Raw genomic sequence first — 21,908 nt, 5'->3', positions numbered from 1 at the left:
CACCCCAGCCACCTGGGAGCCGGCACGTCCCCCCCACTCCCCGGCTGCCCAGGAGCAGGCAAGTCCCTGCTCCCAGTCCGCCCGAAGTCTGCAAGTCCTCGCTTCTGTCTCGAGCACCACTCCAGTAGCTCCCTCCACGCCCTGCTTCCTCTCATAGCAGGCTTCACACCGCTCTGTGCCTGCATATGCAAATTAACCTCCATCTTTATTGGGTTAATTTGCATACACACTCTGATTGGCTGTGGGCGTAGCAGAGTGATAGTTAATTTGCATGTTTCTCTTTTATTAGGTAAGATTCCCTACCTGTAAAATGAAGATAATCTTAACTATTCTACAGGATTATGATAAGGGATTAAAGGTATGAAAATTGCCTAACATACAGATGTCCAAAATAATGGCTAAATATGGGTAAATACCTGAATAAGAGGGAAAAGCAGGATAAAACACTCTACAGACTATGATTGTAACTGTATAAACCACTGTAGGTAAAGAAGAGAAAGAAAAATGCCAAAATGAGAAAAATTATGACTGATTTTTTTCATTTTTCTACACTTTTTGTACTTTGGTTATACAGTGGAACCTCGAACTTAATTTGTTCTGGAAACCTGTTCAAGAAGTGATCTATTCAAAAACTGAATCATTTTACCTCATTATACATAATGTAAATTGAGCCCTAGCTGGTTTTGCTCTGTGGATAGTGTGTCAGCCAGTAGACTGAAGAGTCCCAGGGTTCAGTTCCAGTCAAGGGCACATGCCCGGGTTGCAGGCTCGATCCTCAGTAGGGGGCATGCAGGAGGCAGCCAATCAATGATTCTCTCTCATCATTGTTGCTATCTCTCTCTCTCCCTCTGCCTTCCTCTCTGAAATCAGTAAAATATATATATTTTACAAAAAATAATATAAATTGAATTAATCCATTCCAGATCCCCAAATGATTTCCTGTTTTAACCTGTCTTATATACAGTGCATATCTAGTATCTATAATATCTATAATAATAAAAGCATAATATGCTAATTAGACCAGACAGCTGAACGACCTTCTGGACAAAGCCGCAGCGGCAGGGGCCAAGGCAGAGGCGGTTAGGGGCAATCAGGCAGGCAGGCAGAATGGTTAGGGTGATGAGGCAGGCAAGCTCAGTGGTTAGGGGCGATCAGGCAGGCAGGTGAGCAATTAGGGGCGATCAGGCAGGCAGGCAGAGGCAGTTAGGGGCAATCAGGCAGGCAGGCAGGCAGAGTGGTTAGGGGCAATGAGGCAGGCAGGCAGAGGCAGTTAGGGGTGGGCGTGCAGGCAGGCGGGCAGGCAGGCAGGCGGGCAGGCAGGCAGGCAGGCAGGCAGGCGAGCGGTTAGGAGCCAGTGGTCCCAGATTGCTAGAGGGATGTCCAACTACCGGTTTAGGCTCGATCCCTAAAGCGGCAGTCGGACATCACCCGAGGGTCCCCAGATTGCAAGAAGGTGCAGGCCGGGCTGAGGGACCCCCTCCCCTGCCCCTGTGCACAAATTTCATGCACCAGGGCCTCTAGTAATCTAGTAAAAAAAAAAAATTCTTTTCTTAAATTTATCAAAATCACTTTCAGCACTCATTCCAGGGGTGTCTTTCAGGTCAGAATGCAGCATCTTTGCTTGTTCATGTATCACTGCCTCCGAGATGGCAGTCACTGGCTAACTGCTTTTCATTAATTCAAATCAAGTTTTTCTACCTTTTCAATTGCCTGTGTTCATTGTTTCTTTCACACCCTTAGCAACATTGACACTGTTGATGGCTTCTTTATGTCTTAAAATTATGCTAAACATGATTTCACCAACAACAAAAGCATTCTCTCCTTTGTTGCCTGAGAAATGCTTTTTGTCATGCTAAGATATCAGCATGAAGGGGATGTCAGGTCGAAAGAGGAAGTTTGGTTCCACAACCAAGACATTTTTTCTGTGAACAACTTGGTCAGAAACAGAATTGTTCTAGATGGGAGAAGTTTGAGGGTTGACTGTATTTTACTATGAAAAACAAATGCAAAGACAAAAGTTTGGAAATATAAAATTTGCAGAGCACAAGATTTTTTACATGTAAAAACACTTTTAAAAGTTCTATATGCTATCCACACAGATTACCAAAAAAGTTCACATGAACCCAAAAGCTTACATAAGTCTACCTTTCCTAAATGGCTTCATGGTTACACAAGAGATATGGCCAAATGTTTAACTGACATATGTAAAAGAATACTAATTACCTCATAAGAACCACCACATATTGCAATAGCAGCAAGTGCAAATGAGTTAGAAGAGTAACTACCTGCCTCTTCCCTTTCCCCTCCATATCCAATAGTTCAAACTTGAGGGTTAGCCATTTTCTTCCTTCATCTTTCCACTATCTTTACCTATCCATCCTCCAGACACAACTCAAACCCAGTCTTCCATAAAAATGTCAATTCCACCTTAATTGGTCTTGCAATTCTTTTCCTCCGTACTTGGGTCTCATAATGTAAAATTACCACTTTAATATACTGTCCTATACTGTTTCATTTATGATATCATCTCATAACTTGGTATCTTCTCCCGATGACTAACTGGACTAAAATTAGTTCAATGAGGAATTGTTTATTCAGGAAGGGATGAAAACCATTAGGGCATTATTTATTGAGCTAGTTGTTGTAACTAGAAGAATTTGGTCCACAGGAAATGGCAGCAGCATGCTACAGACATGACACACTGAAGTTCAATCTGCAATAATATTTTCTCCATCACTTTAAGTCTAAACAATCAATAAAAATCAAGTCCTGGTTTGTATATAGCATTTGCCAATTTCCATGGTGTAAACAAAATGGCTGATTTCAAATATCAATGTGGTATCATTGAATGTGGGGTTGAGGAAAGATGTACAATAACAGGGGGGTTTTTTGTGTGTTTTTTTTTTTAATGTTTTTATTGATTTTTATAGAGCAGTGATTCTCAACCTTTCTAATGCCGCGACCCTTTAATACAGTTCCTCATGTGGTGGTGACCCCCAACCATAAAATTATTTTCGTTGCTACTTCATAACTGTAATTTTGCTACTGTTATGAATCGTGATGTAAATATCTGTGTTTTCCGATGGTCTTAGGCGACCCTGCTAGCGGTTCTCAACCTGTGGGTCGTGACCCACAGGTTGAGAACCGCTGCTGTAGAGCCTGAGACCACCACAGGTTGAGAACCGCTAGCAGGGTTGCCTAAGACCATCGGAAAACACAGATATTTACATTACGATTCATAACAGTAGCAAAATTACAGTTATGAAGTAGCAACGAAAATAATTTTATGGTTGGGGGTCACCACCACATGAGGAACTGTATTAAAGGGTCGCGGCATTAGAAAGGTTAAGAACCACTGTTACAGAGGAAGGGAGAGGGGGAGAAGGGGAGAGGGGGAGAGACATAGAAACATCAATGATGAGAGACAATCATTGATGGCTGCCTCCTGCACGCCCCACACTGGGGATTAAGCTGGCAACCCGGCATGTGCCCTGACAGGGAATCAAACCCGTGACCTCCTGGTTCACAGGCTGATGCTCAACCATTGAGCCACGCCCACCGGGCTACAATAGCAGTTTTATTTTTTTTTTTTTAAATATATTTTATTGATATTTTACAGAGAGGAAGGGAGAGGGACAGAGAGTTAGAAACATCGATGAGAGAGAAACATCGATCAGCTGCCTCCTGCACAACCCCCACTGGGGATTTGCCTGCAACCAAGGTACATGCCCTTGACCGGAATCGAACCTGGGACCTTTCAGTCCGCAGGCTGACGCTCTATCCACTGAGCCAAACCGGTTTTGGCTACAATAGCAGTTTTATATATTGATGCAATAGATGTAAATTATCCCAAAAGTAATGAATTTGAATATTTATTGTGGTTTAATGGTAATAATAATTATATTTTACGTTTCTGTAGTTTAATGGTAATTTATATTACAAATAATAATTTATATTGTAATTTAATATAACACTTTTATTTAGCACAATGTATTTAATTTTAAGTTTATGTAATTTCTTTCATAATAACCGTGTTTAACAACCAGCTTGCTAAAATTCTTAAAAGCTAAACAGTTGGCCCACAATTAGCCAGCTCCAACACATCATTGGACTTCCACTGAAATACCAACACCACCACATATTAGCTATGAGACCCTGTATAAATAACTCTTTGAGTCTGCTTCCCCATCTGAAATATGAGAATGATATATTAGATGTGACAGCTAAACTTTTATGTGCACTACGCTCCCAGCACTTATATGTGCCAAGCACTGTGCTATCCTGAGTGATTACTCATTCTATTTGACATGGTTCAAATGTTTTTTCCTCCACAAAGCCTTTCTTAATTTTCCCAAATTTATCACTGTTCTCCAGAAAACCACAACATTTCTTCATGCCTCTATTACAGTTCTTAACCCATATTTTATTCATTCCGTTGTCCTCCTAATAATGCTGTCTCTGGCCCTAAGGCAGGGATGGTACCTTGTTTATCTGTTCTAACTCAGCAATTAACAAAAACATTTACTGAAAGATGGATACAGCCCTAGCTGGTTTGGTTCAGTGGATAGAGTGTAGACCTGTGGACTGAAGGGTCCCGGGTTCAATTCCAGTCAAGGGCACAATCCCCAGGAGGGGGTGTGCAGGAGGCAGCCGATCAGTGATTTTCTGTCATCACTGGTGTTTCTATTTCTTTCTCCCTCTCCCTTCCTCTCTGAAATCAATAAAAATATATTTTTAAAAAAGAAAGATGGATACAAATAAAGGGTATGGTTCAAAGAGATACAGATTCAGTATCACCTATTTTCTAGACCTCCTTTAAGGAGGCTGCAGGAAGGCATTTTATCAGCCGAAAAGCAAGGAAAGTGATGAGTAATACAAATAGAATTTCCTCAACCCTTTTGGTAGAGAAACAAGTAAATTCTGCAAGACAGAAGTAGATATAGACAGCCTTAGAATTTTACAAAAGTTCAGTTTTGTCATTCCTATTTAAAAAGGATGTCCACTAACTAGTTTTGAAGAAGTAATTTAAAACAGCAGCAGAGCCCTGACCAGTTTGGCTCAGTAGATAGAGTGTCGGCCTGAAGACTGAAGGGTCCCAGGTTCGATTCCAGTCAAGGGCATGTACCTTGATTGCGGGCACATCCCCAGTAAGGGGTGTGCAGGAGGCAGCGGATTGATGTTTCTCTCCCATCGATGTTTCTAACTCTCTATCCCTCTCCCATCCTCTCTGTAAAAAATCAATAAAATATATTTAAAAAAATAAAATAGCAGCAGAGAAGGGAAATGCTAAATGGGAAGAAACAATACCCATGGTTATTTATTTCCTATGGACCTAAGAAAACAATATAATTGGCTAAAGTATTGTTTTCTTCCTCTGACTTTTGTATCACTAAAACTTGGCTATTTTTAAAATTTTTTTAAGATTAAAAATGGAACCAAGGTGATTACTTTAAATGTTTCTCAACCGGGAGCAAATGCCCAAATTAAAGGGTTAGGATAAGGAAAAAATGGCTGTAAGAAAAATAAAAACCCTGTCCTGACCAGTGTTGCTCAATGGTTGGTGTTGGTCCACACAGCCAGGATTTGTGGGTTCAATTCCCAGTCAGGGGCATGTGCCTGGGTTGTGGGTTCACTCCCCACCCTTGGTGGGGATGTTTGGGGGAGGGTGCAGCCGGTTGTTGTGTCTCTCTCTGAAGAGCAATGAAGGAAATACCCTCAGGTGAGAATTGGCAGGGGAAGCCCTGGCCAGGTAGTTCAGTTGGTTGCAGAGGTCCTCAAACTTTTTAAACAGGGGGCCAGTTCACTGTCCCTCAGACTGTTGGGAGGGCCGGACTATAGTTTAAAAAAAAAAAACAATGAACAAATTCCTATGCGCACTGTGGGCCCAGGATGAGTCAGCTGCTAAGCAGGACAGGCAGCAGCACCCGGTGGGCCGGATAAATGTCCTCGGCGGGCCGCATGTGGCCCACGGGCCGTAGTTTGAGGACCCCTGGTAGAGTGTCATCCCGATACTTCAACTTGGGAGTTTAATCCCTGGTCAGGGCACATACAAGAATCAACCAATATATGTATAAATAAGTGGGACAACAAATCAATGTTGCTCTCTCTCCTTCCTTTCTCTCTAGCCTCAAGTCCTTATTTTTTATATGTAATAAGTATTTGGGTCAGAAATTATAGAACAGAAACAACAACTTTCAAAAAGAGACCTATTTAGTAGCTTCAATTCCTCTTCTATGACCTCAAATGTTATCTGGGGCCAGCTAACCCGCTTGTCCTTGTTTTCTCTGATCTACATTATCCCATGTATTAATCTTCCCTATAACATCCTATCCTATGTAATAAAAGGGTAATATGCAAATTGAGCCCTGACCGGTTTGGCTCAGTGAATAGAGCATCGGCCTGTGGACTGAAGGGCCCCAGGTTTGATTCCAGTCAAGGGCATGTACCTTGGTTGCGGGCACATCCCCAGTAGGGGGTGTGCAAGAGGCAGCTGATCAATGTTTCTCTCTCACTGATGTTTCTAACTCTCTATCGCTCTCCCTTCCTCTCTGTAAAAAAATCAAAAAATATTTTTTTTCAAAAAAAAATTTATTTTTAATAAAAAATATATATACATATGCAAATTGACCCTAACGGCAGAACGACAGGTCGCTATGACATGCACTAACCACCAGGGGCAAACGCTCAATGCAGGAGCTGCCCCCTGGTGGTCAGTGTGCTCCCATAGGGGGAGCTCTGCTCAGCCACAAGCCAAGCCTCTCCCACCTCCTCAGCAGCACTAAGGATATCCGACTGATGGCTTAGGCCTGCTGCCATCAGTCGGACATCCCCCAAGGGCTCCCGGGCTGCCAGTGGGTTGCCTGACTGCCAGCTTAGGCCCAATGCCCCAGGGAGCAGGCCTAAGCCCCGATCTCACAGGAAGCAGGCCTAAGCTAGCGGGTGGACATCCCCTGGAGTCCTGGACTGTGAGAGGGCACAGGCCGTGCTGAGGGACACTGAGCCTCTAATATCTAATAAAAGATCTTTCAGTTTCTTCTTGAAACCCTTCATTTTTAGAAAGTTCTCCCTTTAACTTGTATCCATTGGTTCTAGTGCTATCTTTGGCATAGAGAATAAACCCACCAGGAGAACTTTAAAAGCATTTTATAACAGCTACTATGTTCCCCTTTGAAATGATCTCTTCTAAGCTAAACATTGCGTCAAACACTAAGAAACTATTATGATGAGAAATAAGATAACATATATGAAACATATTGTGGGAAGTAATATATATGTATTCAGTAATGATAACTATTATTACCACATACTGGTACACCTTTACTTCCAAACAAGCTTCCCATCACTTTCCATGGAAAGATCACATCAAAGAGCTGCTTCATCCTGATTCAAATTAGACTTAACTCCTAATTCTTTTAAACTCTCAATACTTTTTCAAGCCAACTTTATACTTGACCTTAGATTTCTTCTGTATCAAATTAAGTGCATACACATTTCATTCAATTCCCTTCTATTAATCTAATCTTCAAACTTCCCTCTTGGGAAACACATTCCACAAATGCCAATTAGACTTTTCTTGTTCAAGTTATATCTATACAGTGTCACAGATTTTGGGCTGTTTATGAACCACTCTTCCCAAACACCTATATTCTATTTCTATCATCTTCAAGATTCAGCTAAGAGATCATTTCTTCCAGGATTTTTCTATGACCAATCCACCCACACTCCAGGCTGGGTTTGGCAATCTTCAAGCTTCCAAATTGGCACCCTGTGCATACCTTGAGAAAACACTTTCTGTTTTAACACTGTTACCTGTGCCACTAATGTAAGGCTCTCTCATAATTACTAGAGAAACTCCTGGTCTAGTACACAGTAAAGTTGTTCAAAAAATAAAAATAAAAAGCTTCATCTCAATTCTTAAACAGCATAATAAATTTTAAGTATATCCAAACACACTCCAAATCACCATACCTTTATGTCTTCTACTTGGGAAATTTTAGAGGATTTTAAGAAATCCTCTTATTCTCACCTAATAGCAAAGATTTTTTTAAATATACACCTTGAGCTGCTGTTACCATAACCACATCTTCTTTAGATCTTTCTCCCCAGTCTCCCATTAGCTTTCCAGTTATTAAAAAAAAAAAAAAATGATTTACCCAAGTGCCTGATTGAGTATAAGATTGGGCTAGGATTTAAGAAAATTATGCAGTTCCTAATCCCCTCTACTAACCATTATGAGGTTTATAAAAAAAATTATCATTAATGCAGGACTATTCCAAATAATGCCAGACTATTCCGAAGTTGAGACAAAGGGAGTTATTAACACACTGTCTTCTTCTAACAGCTGACATTAATTCTCTCAAAAATTTTTTCAGAATGAAAAAGGCCCATAGGGCAATATATTAGCACAGCCAAGATCTTCAAAAAGCATATATCCTTTGACCCAGTAATAACACTAAAGGATAGATGTGAATCAATATTTATATTAATGTTCACTGCAGTGAACCTTTTATTTTAGATGGAACAAATTATTAAAGAGCTGACGTACTCAACAATTAAGAACTAATAAATTATAAGAGAATACTATGAAGTCCATCAAAAGTGATGTCACAGAATATGTAACAATTAGGAAAAGGTTCTAAGCAAACACAGGTTACAAATTGTACCTTAGTATACAACAAAGCAGACCACATGTCAGAATTTTCAAGCCAGACAGCTCTAATGCTTGAAGGTTCTATGATACTGAATTATATCATGTGACGGAACAAGTCAGTAATAATGCTAGGCAAAAATGGCTGTAATTTTGCTTCAGTGTGCTCTGCCAAGATACATGCCCAATCTCAAAACTTTGGAACAGCTGTGACATCATTTTCAGGATGAAGGTTAAGTATTTCCCTACATACTGAATTACCATGCCCATTTGGCATGAAGATATTTTGCAATCTTGTAAATAATACAAAGGCACACACACAAACACCAAACCTAAGAAGGCTATCTACTGCCCCAATGAGCTATCCGTCCCATTCTCATCAAACTTGTTTTGCCTTGGAAGCCTAGTAAAGACTAAAACGATAGTTTACAGTCACTTACGTAAGGATGTTAAAGAAAACAGTGGGCAACAGAGGAGTAAAGTAATACTGACTGAAATGGTAACAGACCTTCCTGAAAGCCCAATAAAGCTCTTACAGAAGGTAAACTAAAAAGTAATCTGACACATATAATCAAAGCTTTATTTTTTTTTCTGGTGGTTTGTTCCCCAACCTGAGAACAATTAAAATACTCCAAGGCCTTTATGGAATGGTTTTTAAGAAAGATCCATTAGTTAACTTCATAAGGCCCTAAATACTATCATATTCACTACTAAAACATAAGACTGGTCAATTTCAAAACATGAATCTTACACCTACTTATGAAGTTCAATTATCATGCACTGAACCACTCAAGTGAATTTAATACAAATACATACTTGATTAAACGTTTACATAAATTAACAGTCCTCTTGCTACTTCATTTTTAAACCAGTTTCTCCATGGTTCTAACACATAATACCAGTTTATCTTAGTATCTACATTTCTAAAATTATTCCTGTCTCTGCTTTTCCTGCTTTTAATCACAAGAAAGAAAACTGATAATGAGATAGATATTATGCATGTTTCAAATGGTTAAACCAAGCACCTGAACACCCCTTCACACGTTAAAAATCTGTCATGCCACTACATGGTGCCAAAAGGTCATATCATCCTTCCTTGTATCTCTAGAAACAGGTATCTGTGAAGACATCTTTTCTTTAGAGCCTTTCAGATGTCTGGCAAAAATAACCACTAAACTATCTTTTTCTACAAGATTATTGAAGATTTTAAGTTAAACTGTTAAACTTTGGGGAAAAGGAGAGTTTAAAGGACTAAAAAGGATAAAGTTTCTGACAGCCAACTTTTTGTTAATCTGGCTCTATATCCCCAATACTTTTGGCATCACTGACAAGTGTATCTCCATTTATTTGTCTGTACACGTTAGAATATAAAATGGCAACCATTATACTTTAGTTGGACAACTATGCACCTCTGATCCTGTGTTAAGGAGGTGGAAAATCTACCAAAGAGCCCTCCTCCCATTGTTCAAAGGAATAAGTTTTTATAGAGGCATAACAAATGCCTCGGTTTCTACATCAAATATATAAAATACCTATGAATTCATAACAAATTTAAGAACAATATATTTACATAAGCTTGTTAGGTTTTGTTTTTATTTTTAATTAAATTTATTGAGGTGACATTGGTTAATTATATAGGTTTCAGGTGTACAATTCTACAATACATCATCTGTATATTGTATTGTGTATTCACCACCTCAAGTCAAGTCTCCTTCCATCACCATTTATTCTTATACTCTCTTCTACCTCCTCCCATCCCCACCCCCAGGGCTTTTTTTATTTTACATTTAAGGCTAACTACTCAGGATTCTCTCAATCATTCATTTACAGATCTTTTTTTATAATTTCCTCCTTGCCCATCATCTTTCTACCTACTTCCTACATATTATGTATGTCTGAATCATATATAATATATGACGTACCCCAACCAGTATTTTATCATTCTTTTATGGTCCTTAAGTTTACGTTCACTCAGTACACAAGGACCAAGCATCATTACCAACTCTTTAGTTTGTATCTATTCTCCATCACTCTAACCAAGATTCCCACTTGTTACAAGGAAACAAGAGAAAGCAACTCTTTAGAAATACAACAAAATGTTAGGAGCAAGAGGTCAGCCTTTTGTGATTACCCAAGTTTTATGTAATAAACGTTTCACTTTTCCAATGGAAAAAAGGTTTTGAAAAAAAGTAAGCAAAACACCAAGGATAGCAGCAAGAAAGTTAAGTTCTTAAAAACATCCACTTAATGGCCTGGCCAGCATGGCTCGGTGGTTGATCATCAACCTATGAACCAAGAGGTCACAGAGTTCAATTCCAGGTCAAGACACATGCCCAGGTTGCGGGCTCCATCCCCAGTGTGGGGCGTGCAGGTAACACAGCCAATCAATGATTCTCTCTCATCACTGATGTTTTTCTCTCTCTCTCCCTCTCCTTTCCTCTTTTTTTTTTTTTTTTTTAAATATATTTTATTGATTTTTTACAGAGAGGAAGAGAGAGGGATAGCAAGTTAGAAACATCGATGAGAGAGAAACATCGATCAGCTGCCTCCTGCACACCTCCTACTGGGGATGTGCCCGCAACCAAGGTACATGCCCTTGACCAGAATCAGACCTGGGACCTTTCAGTCCGCAGGCCAGCGTTCTATCCACTGAGCCAAACCAGTTAGGGCTCCCTTCCTCTCTTAAATGAATAAAAATATATTATTTTTTAAAAACATCCACTTAACATTGCCAGTTGTCAGAAAGAAGGCTGAAAAATGATGGCAAAGCTTGGTGAGACACCAACTCTTGGGGGAAAAAACCACAGTACCCATTAAGCCAAAAGTTTATTACTACAGAACTTGTAACTTTTTTCTCTGCCTTATTACAGCCTCAATCTTTTCCAACTTTAATTTCCATAGTTTTATTACTTCAATCATTCCCTTTGCATTTCTTTCAGGCTCATTCTTCACCTCTTTCTACATCGTGTAAATTCATTTTCTATACATTATTTTCCCTTAAGCACAGTTCTGTCCTCCATTAATATTCCCACATTCCTTCACACTAAGGTTCTAGTTAAGACCCAATTATACTCCCATAAAGGACTGAACTGTTATGTGATACTTGTGTTATTTCCAGAGCTTTTATTAAAGCTTTTATTATTCAGTATAATACCTCTCCTGTTCTAGTTCCTTCTCCCCTTCCCTAAAAGTCTTAAGAACTGTAAGCGGATTACCTTTTTAACACTTTCTTCTTCCTCTTGGCGTTTCTCATAGTGTGAGAAGTCATCAAAAATGGAAGTGGTGTGCTTGTAGCTGGCTATGATTTTCAACACCTGCTTAGCCTTTTCCAGAGGCACTTCCTGAGTGTCCCTGGAGTTGGTCACTGGTTTATTCTCGTTGTTCTCTAGGCGAATGTGTCGCAGCTGGCTATTGGGAACGTCCTTCACAAAAATCCACCTGACATCAAAACGACCCTTCCATTTGTCCTGGGACCACACACCTGCACATGTGTTATAGTCCACAGCAGATTTCATTTCTGCAACGCCACAGAAGTGTCCACTGCCGTTGACACTGAAAAGTAAGTAAACGGGGCCTTTCCCGTTCATGGAGCGATAAGCAGCATCCAGTCTCTTGTTACCATGCTCTGTGCTGCACCAGATATTATACTTAATGGAACGGTGGATATCGTCCTCAGAGTAGCTCTTAATGATGAAAACCCGGCCATGTTTCAGATTCCAGTCAAAATCCTTAGGGTTATAATTATTAATGGACCGTAGCTTCTCCAACACTGGGTGAGGTTCTGAAGGAGTAGATCCAGATCCAGCCTGAGACTGTCCTACTCCATTACCATCCACCCCATTGTGACCAAACCCACTGCCACGGTTCCGAGGTGCTACCCAGCGGGTTGGCTGAGCTGCCTGTTGTTGGACTGAGAGCTGGGCAGGCTGTGGTGGAGGTGGGGGCAATGGCTGTGTCTGTTGCCCTACTGATGCTTGAGCCACTGGTGGGCTATTGTTAGCCTGTTGACCAACAGGCTGGGGAGACCCCTGGGTTGGCTGCTGACCTATATTCTGAACCAAAGCCTGTGAGGGGGCTTTTGCCACAGGACCCTTGTTATCCCAAGTTCCAATATCCATGTTATGCTTTATTGGGGGTGGTGGAAGACTTGACCCTGCAATGCCATTCTTTGTCTTCAACTTAGGTTGCTGTTTAGCAGGCTTGCTAGCAATATCAGCCCAAGATGCTGGTTTTGGAGGAGCAATGGTAGCTGGAGGCAAACTATTAGAAGCCACAATATTACTAGTAATGGACCCACTACCAACAGCAGAGCCTACAACTTTTGGAACATTGCTTGCAACTTCTGTGCTACTCAACTTCAGTGCTGCCATCCCTTGGTCTATAGTATTCATGCCAGGAGCTTTATTGAGGGTCTCACTGGCGAAAGCGGACTGTCCATCAATCATGGCTCCACCTAAGGAGCTAGGTGCATAAGCATAATTGCTACTATATCCAGAGCTCTGAGTAGACTGTCCCTGAGAACTGTTATTTCCCCACGCTGAGAAGTCAATACCACTGGGAAAGAAATTAAAACCATGCTGACCAAGAAACGGAGTGCTACCAAGGGCTCCTGGTTGTCCAAACATTGCATCTGGTAGGAAGTGAGGCTCTCCGTTGCTCAGCTGTCCATAAGAAGTTAGATAGGGCATGGCTGTGTCACCCCCAGTAGACCAAGCAGCTTCACCCAAAGAATAGGAGAAGCCAATGGAGGGACTGTAGTAACTGGGTAGGTAGGAATCTGACATGGCAGTATATGCATTATTCTGTGGAAGAAAAAAAAACACAACTAAACTAAACACAAAAATAAACAATCAGGACATTTCCTTTCCCAATTACTCATATAATTCAACTATTTCATCCATTACCATAAAAAAGGAGAGTGACCATTTCAGATGGTCGCATCTCAACAACTATTAAACTATTAAAACCATCCTATAATAGGTAAAATACGACAAAAAGATTTGGAAATTTGAAGTTCTCTCCCAAAAATCTGTGTAGCCATTCCTCAGCCATAAATCAAAAAGCAAGGTTCTGCAACTGTATTTAAAGAACAATAGTGTCTGTGTGTCAAGAAAAATTCTTAAATCTTATTAGTAAATATTTTTATGGTATGATTTTTACATTCATAAATCCTGCACTGTATTCTGTTAAAATATTGGTGCATGAATTTATTTCCTTTTTTAAGATATATTTTTATTGCCCTGACTGGTTTGGCTCAGTGGATAGAGCATCAGCCTGAGGACTGAAAGGTCCCAGGTTCGATTCCAGTCAAGGGCATGTACCTTGGTTGCAGGCACATCCCCAGTAGGAGGTGTGCAGGAGGCAGCTGATCGGTGTTTCTCTCTCATCAACGTTTCTAACTCTCTATTCCTCTCCCTTCCTCTCTGTAAAAAATCAATAAAATATCTATTTAAAAAATAATAAAATAAAATATATTTTTATTTATTTCAAAGAGGAAGGCAGAGGGAGAGAGAGAAACATCAATGATGAGAGAGAATCATCAATCGGCTGCCTCTTCCACACTCCCTACTGGGGATCAAGCCCACAACCCGCAACCTGGGCCAATGCCCTAACCAGGAATCAACCGTGAACTGGTTATATAAGTCAATGCTCAACCACTGAGGCACACCAGCCAGGCTATTTTCAATTATCAAAGTATAAAAAGAATACATGATTTAAAGACATTTTGGTATGTGTCAAATAAACCTGTGTTTTTTAAAAAAACAACAACAAGGTTGCCCTTGCCAGTTTGGCTCAGTGGATAGAGCGTCTGCGGACTCAAGGGTCCCAGGTTCGATTCCAGTCAAGGGCATGTACCTTGGTTGCGGGCACACCCCCAGTGGAGGATGTGCAAGAGGCAGTTGATCGATGTTTCTAACTCTCTACCCCTCTCCCTTCTTCTCTGTAAAAAATCAATAAAATATATTTAAAAAAAAAACAACAAGGTTCACTACATCTAATTTACAGTGGTAGCCTCTTGGCAAACCATCTGGGAACATAAACAGATGTCACTATTTAATTATAACCTGGAAAGGAAATGTACAGTAGCTTCCAGAGAAAAAAACTAGAGAAAATGTCGCTACCTGTTCTGCTTCTCCTATAAAATTAATTGCTATAATCTAAAATGCACACCGAACTTTTCCATTAAAAACAGAGGAGTATATCTCAGTCTGTGTGGCACAGTGGTTGAGCACCAAACTATGAACCAGGAGGTCACTGTTCTAGTCCCGATCAGGGACATGCCCAGTTGTGGGCTCCATCCCCAGAAGGGGGTGTACAGGAGGCAGATGATCGATGACGTTTCTCTCTCACCAATATTTCTAGCTCTCTCCCCCCTCCTCTCACTCTAAAAATCAATTTTAAAAAAACATATAAAAACACGAGTATAATTCTAAAGATACCATACAGTCCATTATCTTTAAAAAAAGGAATTATCCTAAAGAATAACCAAAAATATAAACTTATATGCAACTAATCTTCACATTAGAAGACAGATTACATTGCAAAAACCTCAATCTTTCTTGATTTTATTTTAGTTTGTGCTGAACGTATTTTCCCTTTTTTTATAAATTCTATAGCTCACAGAATAGTCCCTTAAATGAGAGTATTGAAGCTAGAAATAATACGTAGTTTTATTCTTAAGAGATTTGAATGACTACCACTATCCTAAGCCTTAAGTTTATATTACCAAAGGTACTACTCCCTAGCCACTAAAACACATCTCTTGAAGATTAAACATTTCCAGTCATGTGGTTTGAAAAAATGTGCTTTTCTCTGCCAATTTAAATTTTCCCTAAAAAATAAAATTAAAAAATCAAGCTGTCTTTCCAAACATAGACTTCTCTTAAAATTAAGTACTTCTCAAAGATAGTGTTAATACTTTAGCAAATCCATATTGTATTAAAAATTCAGTCTATAGTGACTGGATTAAGCCTAAAGCATTATTCCAACATAAGGTGATGAAAAATTGATAAAAAAAGTAGATGAATTACTTTTGAAAGTAAACTACAATGAACAGACTCTCAGATCTACTCAACCAAGATTTCTATTTCCTTACAACATATTTTTTAAGTTTATTTTTTATTGTTGACATTATGATTCTGCCCTTTTCCCCAATATTTTAACATAAAGACATTTAAACTTTAGCTTACCTGAGAAAGAAAAAAACAAATTCACTATCACTGGTTATGCCATTATACAGCTAAATGCCTACAACTGAACTAGCAGGTTCTCACATGCCACTGAACTCAAAAATCTGAATTACACAATGTTTCACAAGAACTACCTAGAATTATATTTCCAAATGCTCCCACTCTCCCTGTTATAATTACGTAAGCAAACTACTTCAATAGGAAGAATCTATTAATAGTTCATTCCTCTACTTCCTTCCCTACTTTTCCTGATTAACTGGTTATCTTCTGCAAAAACTTTTTTCCAATCACTTGTTTAAGTGAGTTCTATATATTCAATGCAGAAAATTTTACATAAGGAATCTAAAAGTTTTATGTAAGAATTAGGTCCAAATATGGACATACACTAATATGCCAAGTTATTCTAGACTATTACATCTATCACACAGCATCTGTTCAGAATTTATATAAATGTTCCATAAGCTTTTTCTTCTTTTAGGGTATTTTGGGTGAGTTATTCCCTTTTGGTTTATTAATCTGGAAGCTATATTTGCCACAACTTTGTAACTATGTCTTTGGGACAAAAGATATTTATACAAAAGAGCTGCCACATTAAAGAAGTTTCTATATACACAGGTCATGAACCTGTATGCAACTAATCTTCACAATAGAAGATAGGTTAAATTACAAAAACCTCAATAATTTTTATCTTAATTTGTGCTACACAGTATTTTACCTTTTTTTAACTCCATTTTATAAATCCTAAAGCTCCCTATATGAGAATCCAAAGTTGTTCTCTATAAATATAGATTCAGCTCAACTCGAAAAACTAGAACCTAACGGCAAAATAGTTCTAAGATCCCACTAACTAGTGAGCAGAGGAGAAGAATACCCAGTTCTGCAGCGTTGAATAAATTTCAGGTGACTAATACTTTTATTAGTTTTTCCCATCACATATAAATCCAATTTTCAGAAAAGAAAAAGGGTTTGGGGTTTAAACTCAGAATGTTTAACACCAGAAAGGATTAAGTTTTACATTGTATATTCTTGGTAAGGAGGAAGAATTACTCAAACAGGTGTTACTGCTAGTACACTGTAAAGTGCATCAGAACTAGTCTCAGAATACAATATGTTTGCTGACAAGAGAGATGGAAATCCTAAGAATCTATAACATTTGTAACAACTTTTTATAACACATTGACTAGTAGGAAGAAAGTCACCCCGAAAGTGAGACTCATCCATAGGGAAAAGAAAGAATGGTATACACCCTTTGATCAGGCATGTAAATGGTTAATTACTCACGGGCCTTGCCTGGGGACTCAAGTAAGGTTCAAAATCATCATCATTTAATCCATCCTTTTGATGTACAGATCCATTTTGTACTAAAGGAAAAAATTCAAATTAAGAACGTCTCAGTCATACAATCTCCCACCCAAAGTAACCAAATATATCCTAACCACAGAAAAACCTTACTAAACAGAGAAATTACGTTTGCATTTCAAAAAGCTAAGGATGAGAGTGAACGCTCAGCCGTATTCGTCAATAAAAATGTCTCCCTCCACCCAAAGCAAGTGGATCCAAAAAGGTCATTTTATTGGCTCCTCTCGATTTCCATGCCCTCCCGCTCCCCCCCACCCCCTCCACTTGGGTCACATGTGAGTACTTCCAGAGTGTGATCCACGAGGATGAAAAACAAAGGCCTTCTAAGACCTACAGGAAACTAAGGACCTGAGACATTTCAAAACCGAATCCACCCCCACCCTTAGTGAATTACTCCTTGTTCGCTGAAAAGCTGTTCGCCAGCTGAAAGAACACGCCGAAAGGGTCAAATACTTAAGTGTGAGGCACCTGCGAACCAAGGGGCTTCCGAGAGATCCTGGCCCTGGGGCGCCTCCCGGAGACCCCGCCCCCACTACTCCGCGTCCCCCTCTCCGGGCCACCGGCGGGGCTGGGCTCACCTTTGTTTCCTTGACCTTTTGGTCTCTGCGGGCGAAGGAAACGTCGCCGAGCAGCAAGTTATCCGAGGGAGAAATGGAAAAGAGAAGACACATTAAAGCCGGGCCGGAGAAAGGAATAAAGGAGCAGGCCTAAGGGTAGGCGTCAGGAATGGTGGTGGAGGGGAAGGCTTGAAAACGGGAGGCGGGGAAAAGCGCTAGGCCGGCGGGGCCGCGGAGAAAAAGCGGGGGACGCGCCAGCGGCGACGCGACGGGGCCCGGGCTTCAAGGAAGGGGAAGGGAACGAGGAAGGGAAACGAGGCCCGCTGAGGAGGAAAGGCGGCGCCGGCGTTGGGCACCGAGGACCGGGAGAAGCGGGAAGAGCGGGCTGAGGGCGAGGCGCAGGGCGCGGCCGGCCTGAGAGGCCCGAAACCCGGCCCGCGAGTGGCGCCGCCTCAGATCGGCCCGACCGGGGGCGAAGGGCCCAGGCCTGGTCGGGCTCCCTCTCGCCTCACACAATGGCCGAGGCATGCGGGCCGGGCCTGTACCTGCTCCAGGAGGCTGCTGGCCGACATGGCTCTCGGATCCTCGCGGGTGGCGGCAGCGGCGGGCTCTCCTCAGAGCGTCGGCGGCGGCGGATGAGCCCCAGCGGCGGGAGCAAGCGGCGCGGCAGCGGCTTTTGTCCCTGACACTCTGGGCCTCGGCGGACGCAGCGGAGACACAGCGCGCGGCTCCGGCTCCGGCTCCGATTCGGCGACGCTCTAGCCGAGAGCTCAACGCCCGTCTCTATGGCTTTACGCGCGCGCCCGCCCCAGGCAGCCGAAGGGAGAGCGCTGAGCGGCGGAGGCGGACGGCGAGCGCGGCGCTGCGCTGACTCTCACATTCACTCACCCACGCGGAAGGGGCCCGGCGCGAAGCGCCTCGAGAAGGACGAGGCGGGGCCGCAGCGCCCTCTGGCGGGCTGGAGGAGCGGAAGCGGCGCGCGCGGCCTTCCCGCCCCCACAGCCTCGGGGTTGGGGCCTAGGAGGGTGGGGACCACAGGGTCGTACCACGAGGTTTTTAACTAAATACCTGGAGGGAGTAACTTAGCTGGAGAAACCCCACAAAAACCTGCCTCTCAGTGAGGAACCGACCCCTGAAGCCTGAGAGACCTTAAAATAAACCTGCTTCCCAGCTGGAGATGGCACCCCACCCCCACCTGGGAAGAAACCCGAAGAGGGTCACAGAGCCCCCAAGGAAACTTCCTGGGGGCCCTGCCTCAGAAAGACACCCCTCCCCAGGGGCCGGGCTATCCTCCTCTGTTAGCAGACTGCAAAAGAAAACGTCCCCAGAGAACAAGAACAAAAACAGACACCGAAATTTGGTTCCCTGCAAGATATAGTCACCATTTGGCATTGCAGGGAAGAGAATCGACACTTTTTTTTTTTTTAGAATCTACAATTTTTTTAGGATAGTAACTGGCCCCCGTAATCTGTGGCCTTTGTTTCCAATGAAGTCACACCTCACACATGTACACAAAATTTTCCATGACTTTCAACAAGTCCGGAGAATCTATTAGGTCTATTAAGTCTATGGACTCCAAAAGGAACTGTCCTGCTCTGGCCCGGTAGCTCAATTGGTTGGAGCGTCGTCCCGCTAAGCCGGGGTTGTTGCTGGTTCCATTGGGTGGGCAGGCACATGCAGGGGTCAGTGCATGGATAAGTGGAACCACGAACCTCTCCCACTCTCTCCCCGCCCCCTCTTTCTCTCCCCCGCCCTCTCTTTCTCCCCCCTCCCCCTCTCCCCGCCTTCCTCTCTAAAATCAATTAAAAAAAGAAAATGTCCTTATCTATCGGAGGAAGAAAGGAAATTAATACCTGCTCTGTGTTAGGTTTTGTTAAGTGTTTTCAAAGCCTTAATAAAGGCCTTCAGCATCTTCAAAATAACTCAGTCTCTCCATTTTACAACGGGGCGGGGGGGGCGCGGATGGGGCGGCGGGGGCAGAGAAGTTAAGTAATGTGTTCAAAGTCACAAAGCTATTAAATAGGTGTATCTAACACCAAGAAGAACATAATAGTGTGAATGTGCCCCCAAGAGAAATCCTGTATTCAAGAATCAGAGGCAATCAAAGGTGGGCAAAAGCATTTTTAATCAGAGGCAAACCCAACTCATGCAGGGATATTTGATCCTAGGATAGCCCAATAGCTTTTGGTATTGCAAATAGTAGTAAACAGATAAATAATGCACTATTAAGTGTCAACCTGATACCATTCACACCCTGGATACAGGAGGCTTTGGTGGACTCAGTAGTAAAATAAATGATAACATGCATCATAATTAGGCTCCCAGTGCTCAATTCATTTTTTTCTGCCTATAATCGCATTTATGGTTGGAATAAATAAGGTCAGACACCACATGTGATGGACTTCTGGAAAAGACAATAAAATGTCAAGTCACAGAGCATAGGTCCCACCAAAGGAATAAAAGAAACCTTGTAACCCTCTTTTAAAGCTACTCAGCCAGTTAACCCCATGGCCCAGATTTATGTATATAAACTGTAAGCAGTTGCCTACACTTATCCTTGATATCAGCATAGTAAAAGGAAGATTGACCAGGAGTCAAACCTGGGAGGGGGAGGGGCCAGATTTGCAACATCTGGTAAATTACTAAACCTTTCAGAGATTTCCTCACTTGATAAAGGGGATAATATCTCCTTAAAAGGCTGGTTGTGAAGATAACGTTAAAAAAAAAAAAAAAGGCATTAAAGCAAGTCTAGTACATTGTAGATTCCTACAATTCCATTAAGGCGTGGTAGTGAAGATTCCCTCCTCCCAATAATGATATCTTCATGGTGCCTGAAATTATTAGTTCCTTTGGGATTACTTACTGTCATCTGGGAGTTCCCAGTTAAAATGCAAATATTCTTGGAGAAAAGGGTAATCCCTAAACCTGGATTTTAGTTCACCAGATTGGTTTTGATAGACCCCTGAACAGAACACACAAGACTAATGTATTTAATTGTTGGGAAGAGGGAGAGGAAGTCTGGAGTGAGTCGTATCATTTTACGTGACAGACCCCTCATGGTTTGAGAAAACAAAACTGTACTAGTCATGGGTCTGTGTTCCAGTTGCAGCTCTGCAACTGGGTAGATAAAGCATTCAATCCCTCTTTCAACCAGTATTAATTGAGGGCCAGGCAATGTGCTGGAGAGAACGACTTAAGAGTTTACTTTCCCTTGAAGCGTATAGACTAGTCAGGGAAACCGACTGTAAGCTAATAGTTATTCAGTTAAAGTTGCGCAAAGTGCAATGGGAAAGCACAGAGGAACCTGGCCTGGGGGATGAGGGGGACAAAGGAACTTTCCCCTGAGGTGGTGAGCTTCAGCTAAAGCCTGAGGGATAACCAGAAATTGACCAGATAATGAGAGAAGGGAATGCAGGAACAATAGTGCAAAGGCCCCAAGCAGGGAAAGTGCTTGGCACAGGTGAGGAACTGAAAGAAGGCCAGAATGACTGACACATAATGAGAGAGAGAGGGTGGCACCAAATAAACGAGAATTGGGCAGAAAGGAGAAATATAGGAACTTAAGATGTTAGCTACAGCCCTGACCGGTTTGGCTCAGTGGATAGAGCGCCGGCCTGTGGACTCAAGGGTCCCAGGTTCGATTCCAGTCAAGGGCATGTACCTTGGAGAAACATCGATCAGCTGCCTCCTGCACACCTCCCACTGGGGATGTGCCTGAAACCAACGTACATGCCCTTGACTGGAATCGAACCTGGGACCCTTCAGTCGGCAGGCTGATGCTCTATCCACTGAGCCAAACCAGTTAGGGCTCAGGTTTATGTTTTAAGATGATGTTAACTCTCTTTAATTCTGATTGCAGTGTGGGAAATAGATTTAGGGAGAAAAGAGAAGATTAGGAATTAGAAGAGTATTGCAGTAAGTCCAGGCAAAAGATATGGTACAGCCCTAGCTGGTTTTGCTCGGTGGATAGAGCGTCAGCCTTTGGACTGAAGGGTCCCGGGCTCAATTCTGGTCAAGGGCACATGCCAAGGGTTTCGGGCTCTATCCCTAGTAGGGGGCATGCAGGAGGCAGCCTGGTCAATGATTCTCTCTCATCATTGATGTTTCTATCTCTCTCTCCCTCTTCCTTCCTCTCTGAAATCAATAAAAATATAT

At 41.9% G+C, this 21,908-nt stretch overlaps 1 protein-coding gene across 1 annotated transcript in view; it reads right to left on the bottom strand.

Moving 5' to 3' along the window:
- The window catches only part of YTHDF2 (YTH N6-methyladenosine RNA binding protein F2), a 30,098-nt gene extending 10,436 nt beyond the window's left edge, over positions 1-19,662 (bottom strand). The window contains exons 1-4 of the mRNA XM_080658228.1: positions 18,299-19,662; positions 17,775-17,799; positions 17,119-17,198; positions 11,863-13,449 (exon numbers count right to left, since the gene is read on the bottom strand). Coding sequence (XP_080514354.1) covers positions 11,863-13,449; positions 17,119-17,198; positions 17,775-17,799; positions 18,299-18,325 — 1,719 coding nt within the window. The 5' untranslated portion in view covers positions 18,326-19,662. The remainder of the gene's footprint in view (positions 1-11,862; positions 13,450-17,118; positions 17,199-17,774; positions 17,800-18,298) is intronic.
- Positions 19,663-21,908: the final 2,246 nt, after the last annotated feature.

The sequence above is a fragment of the Plecotus auritus genome (genome assembly GCF_963455305.1).
Source record: "Plecotus auritus genome assembly, chromosome: 2".
Classification (NCBI taxonomy): domain Eukaryota; kingdom Metazoa; phylum Chordata; class Mammalia; order Chiroptera; family Vespertilionidae; genus Plecotus; species Plecotus auritus.
The sequence above is the reverse complement of the archived record's forward strand: the minus strand, read 5'-3'. Positions and strand labels throughout refer to the sequence as shown.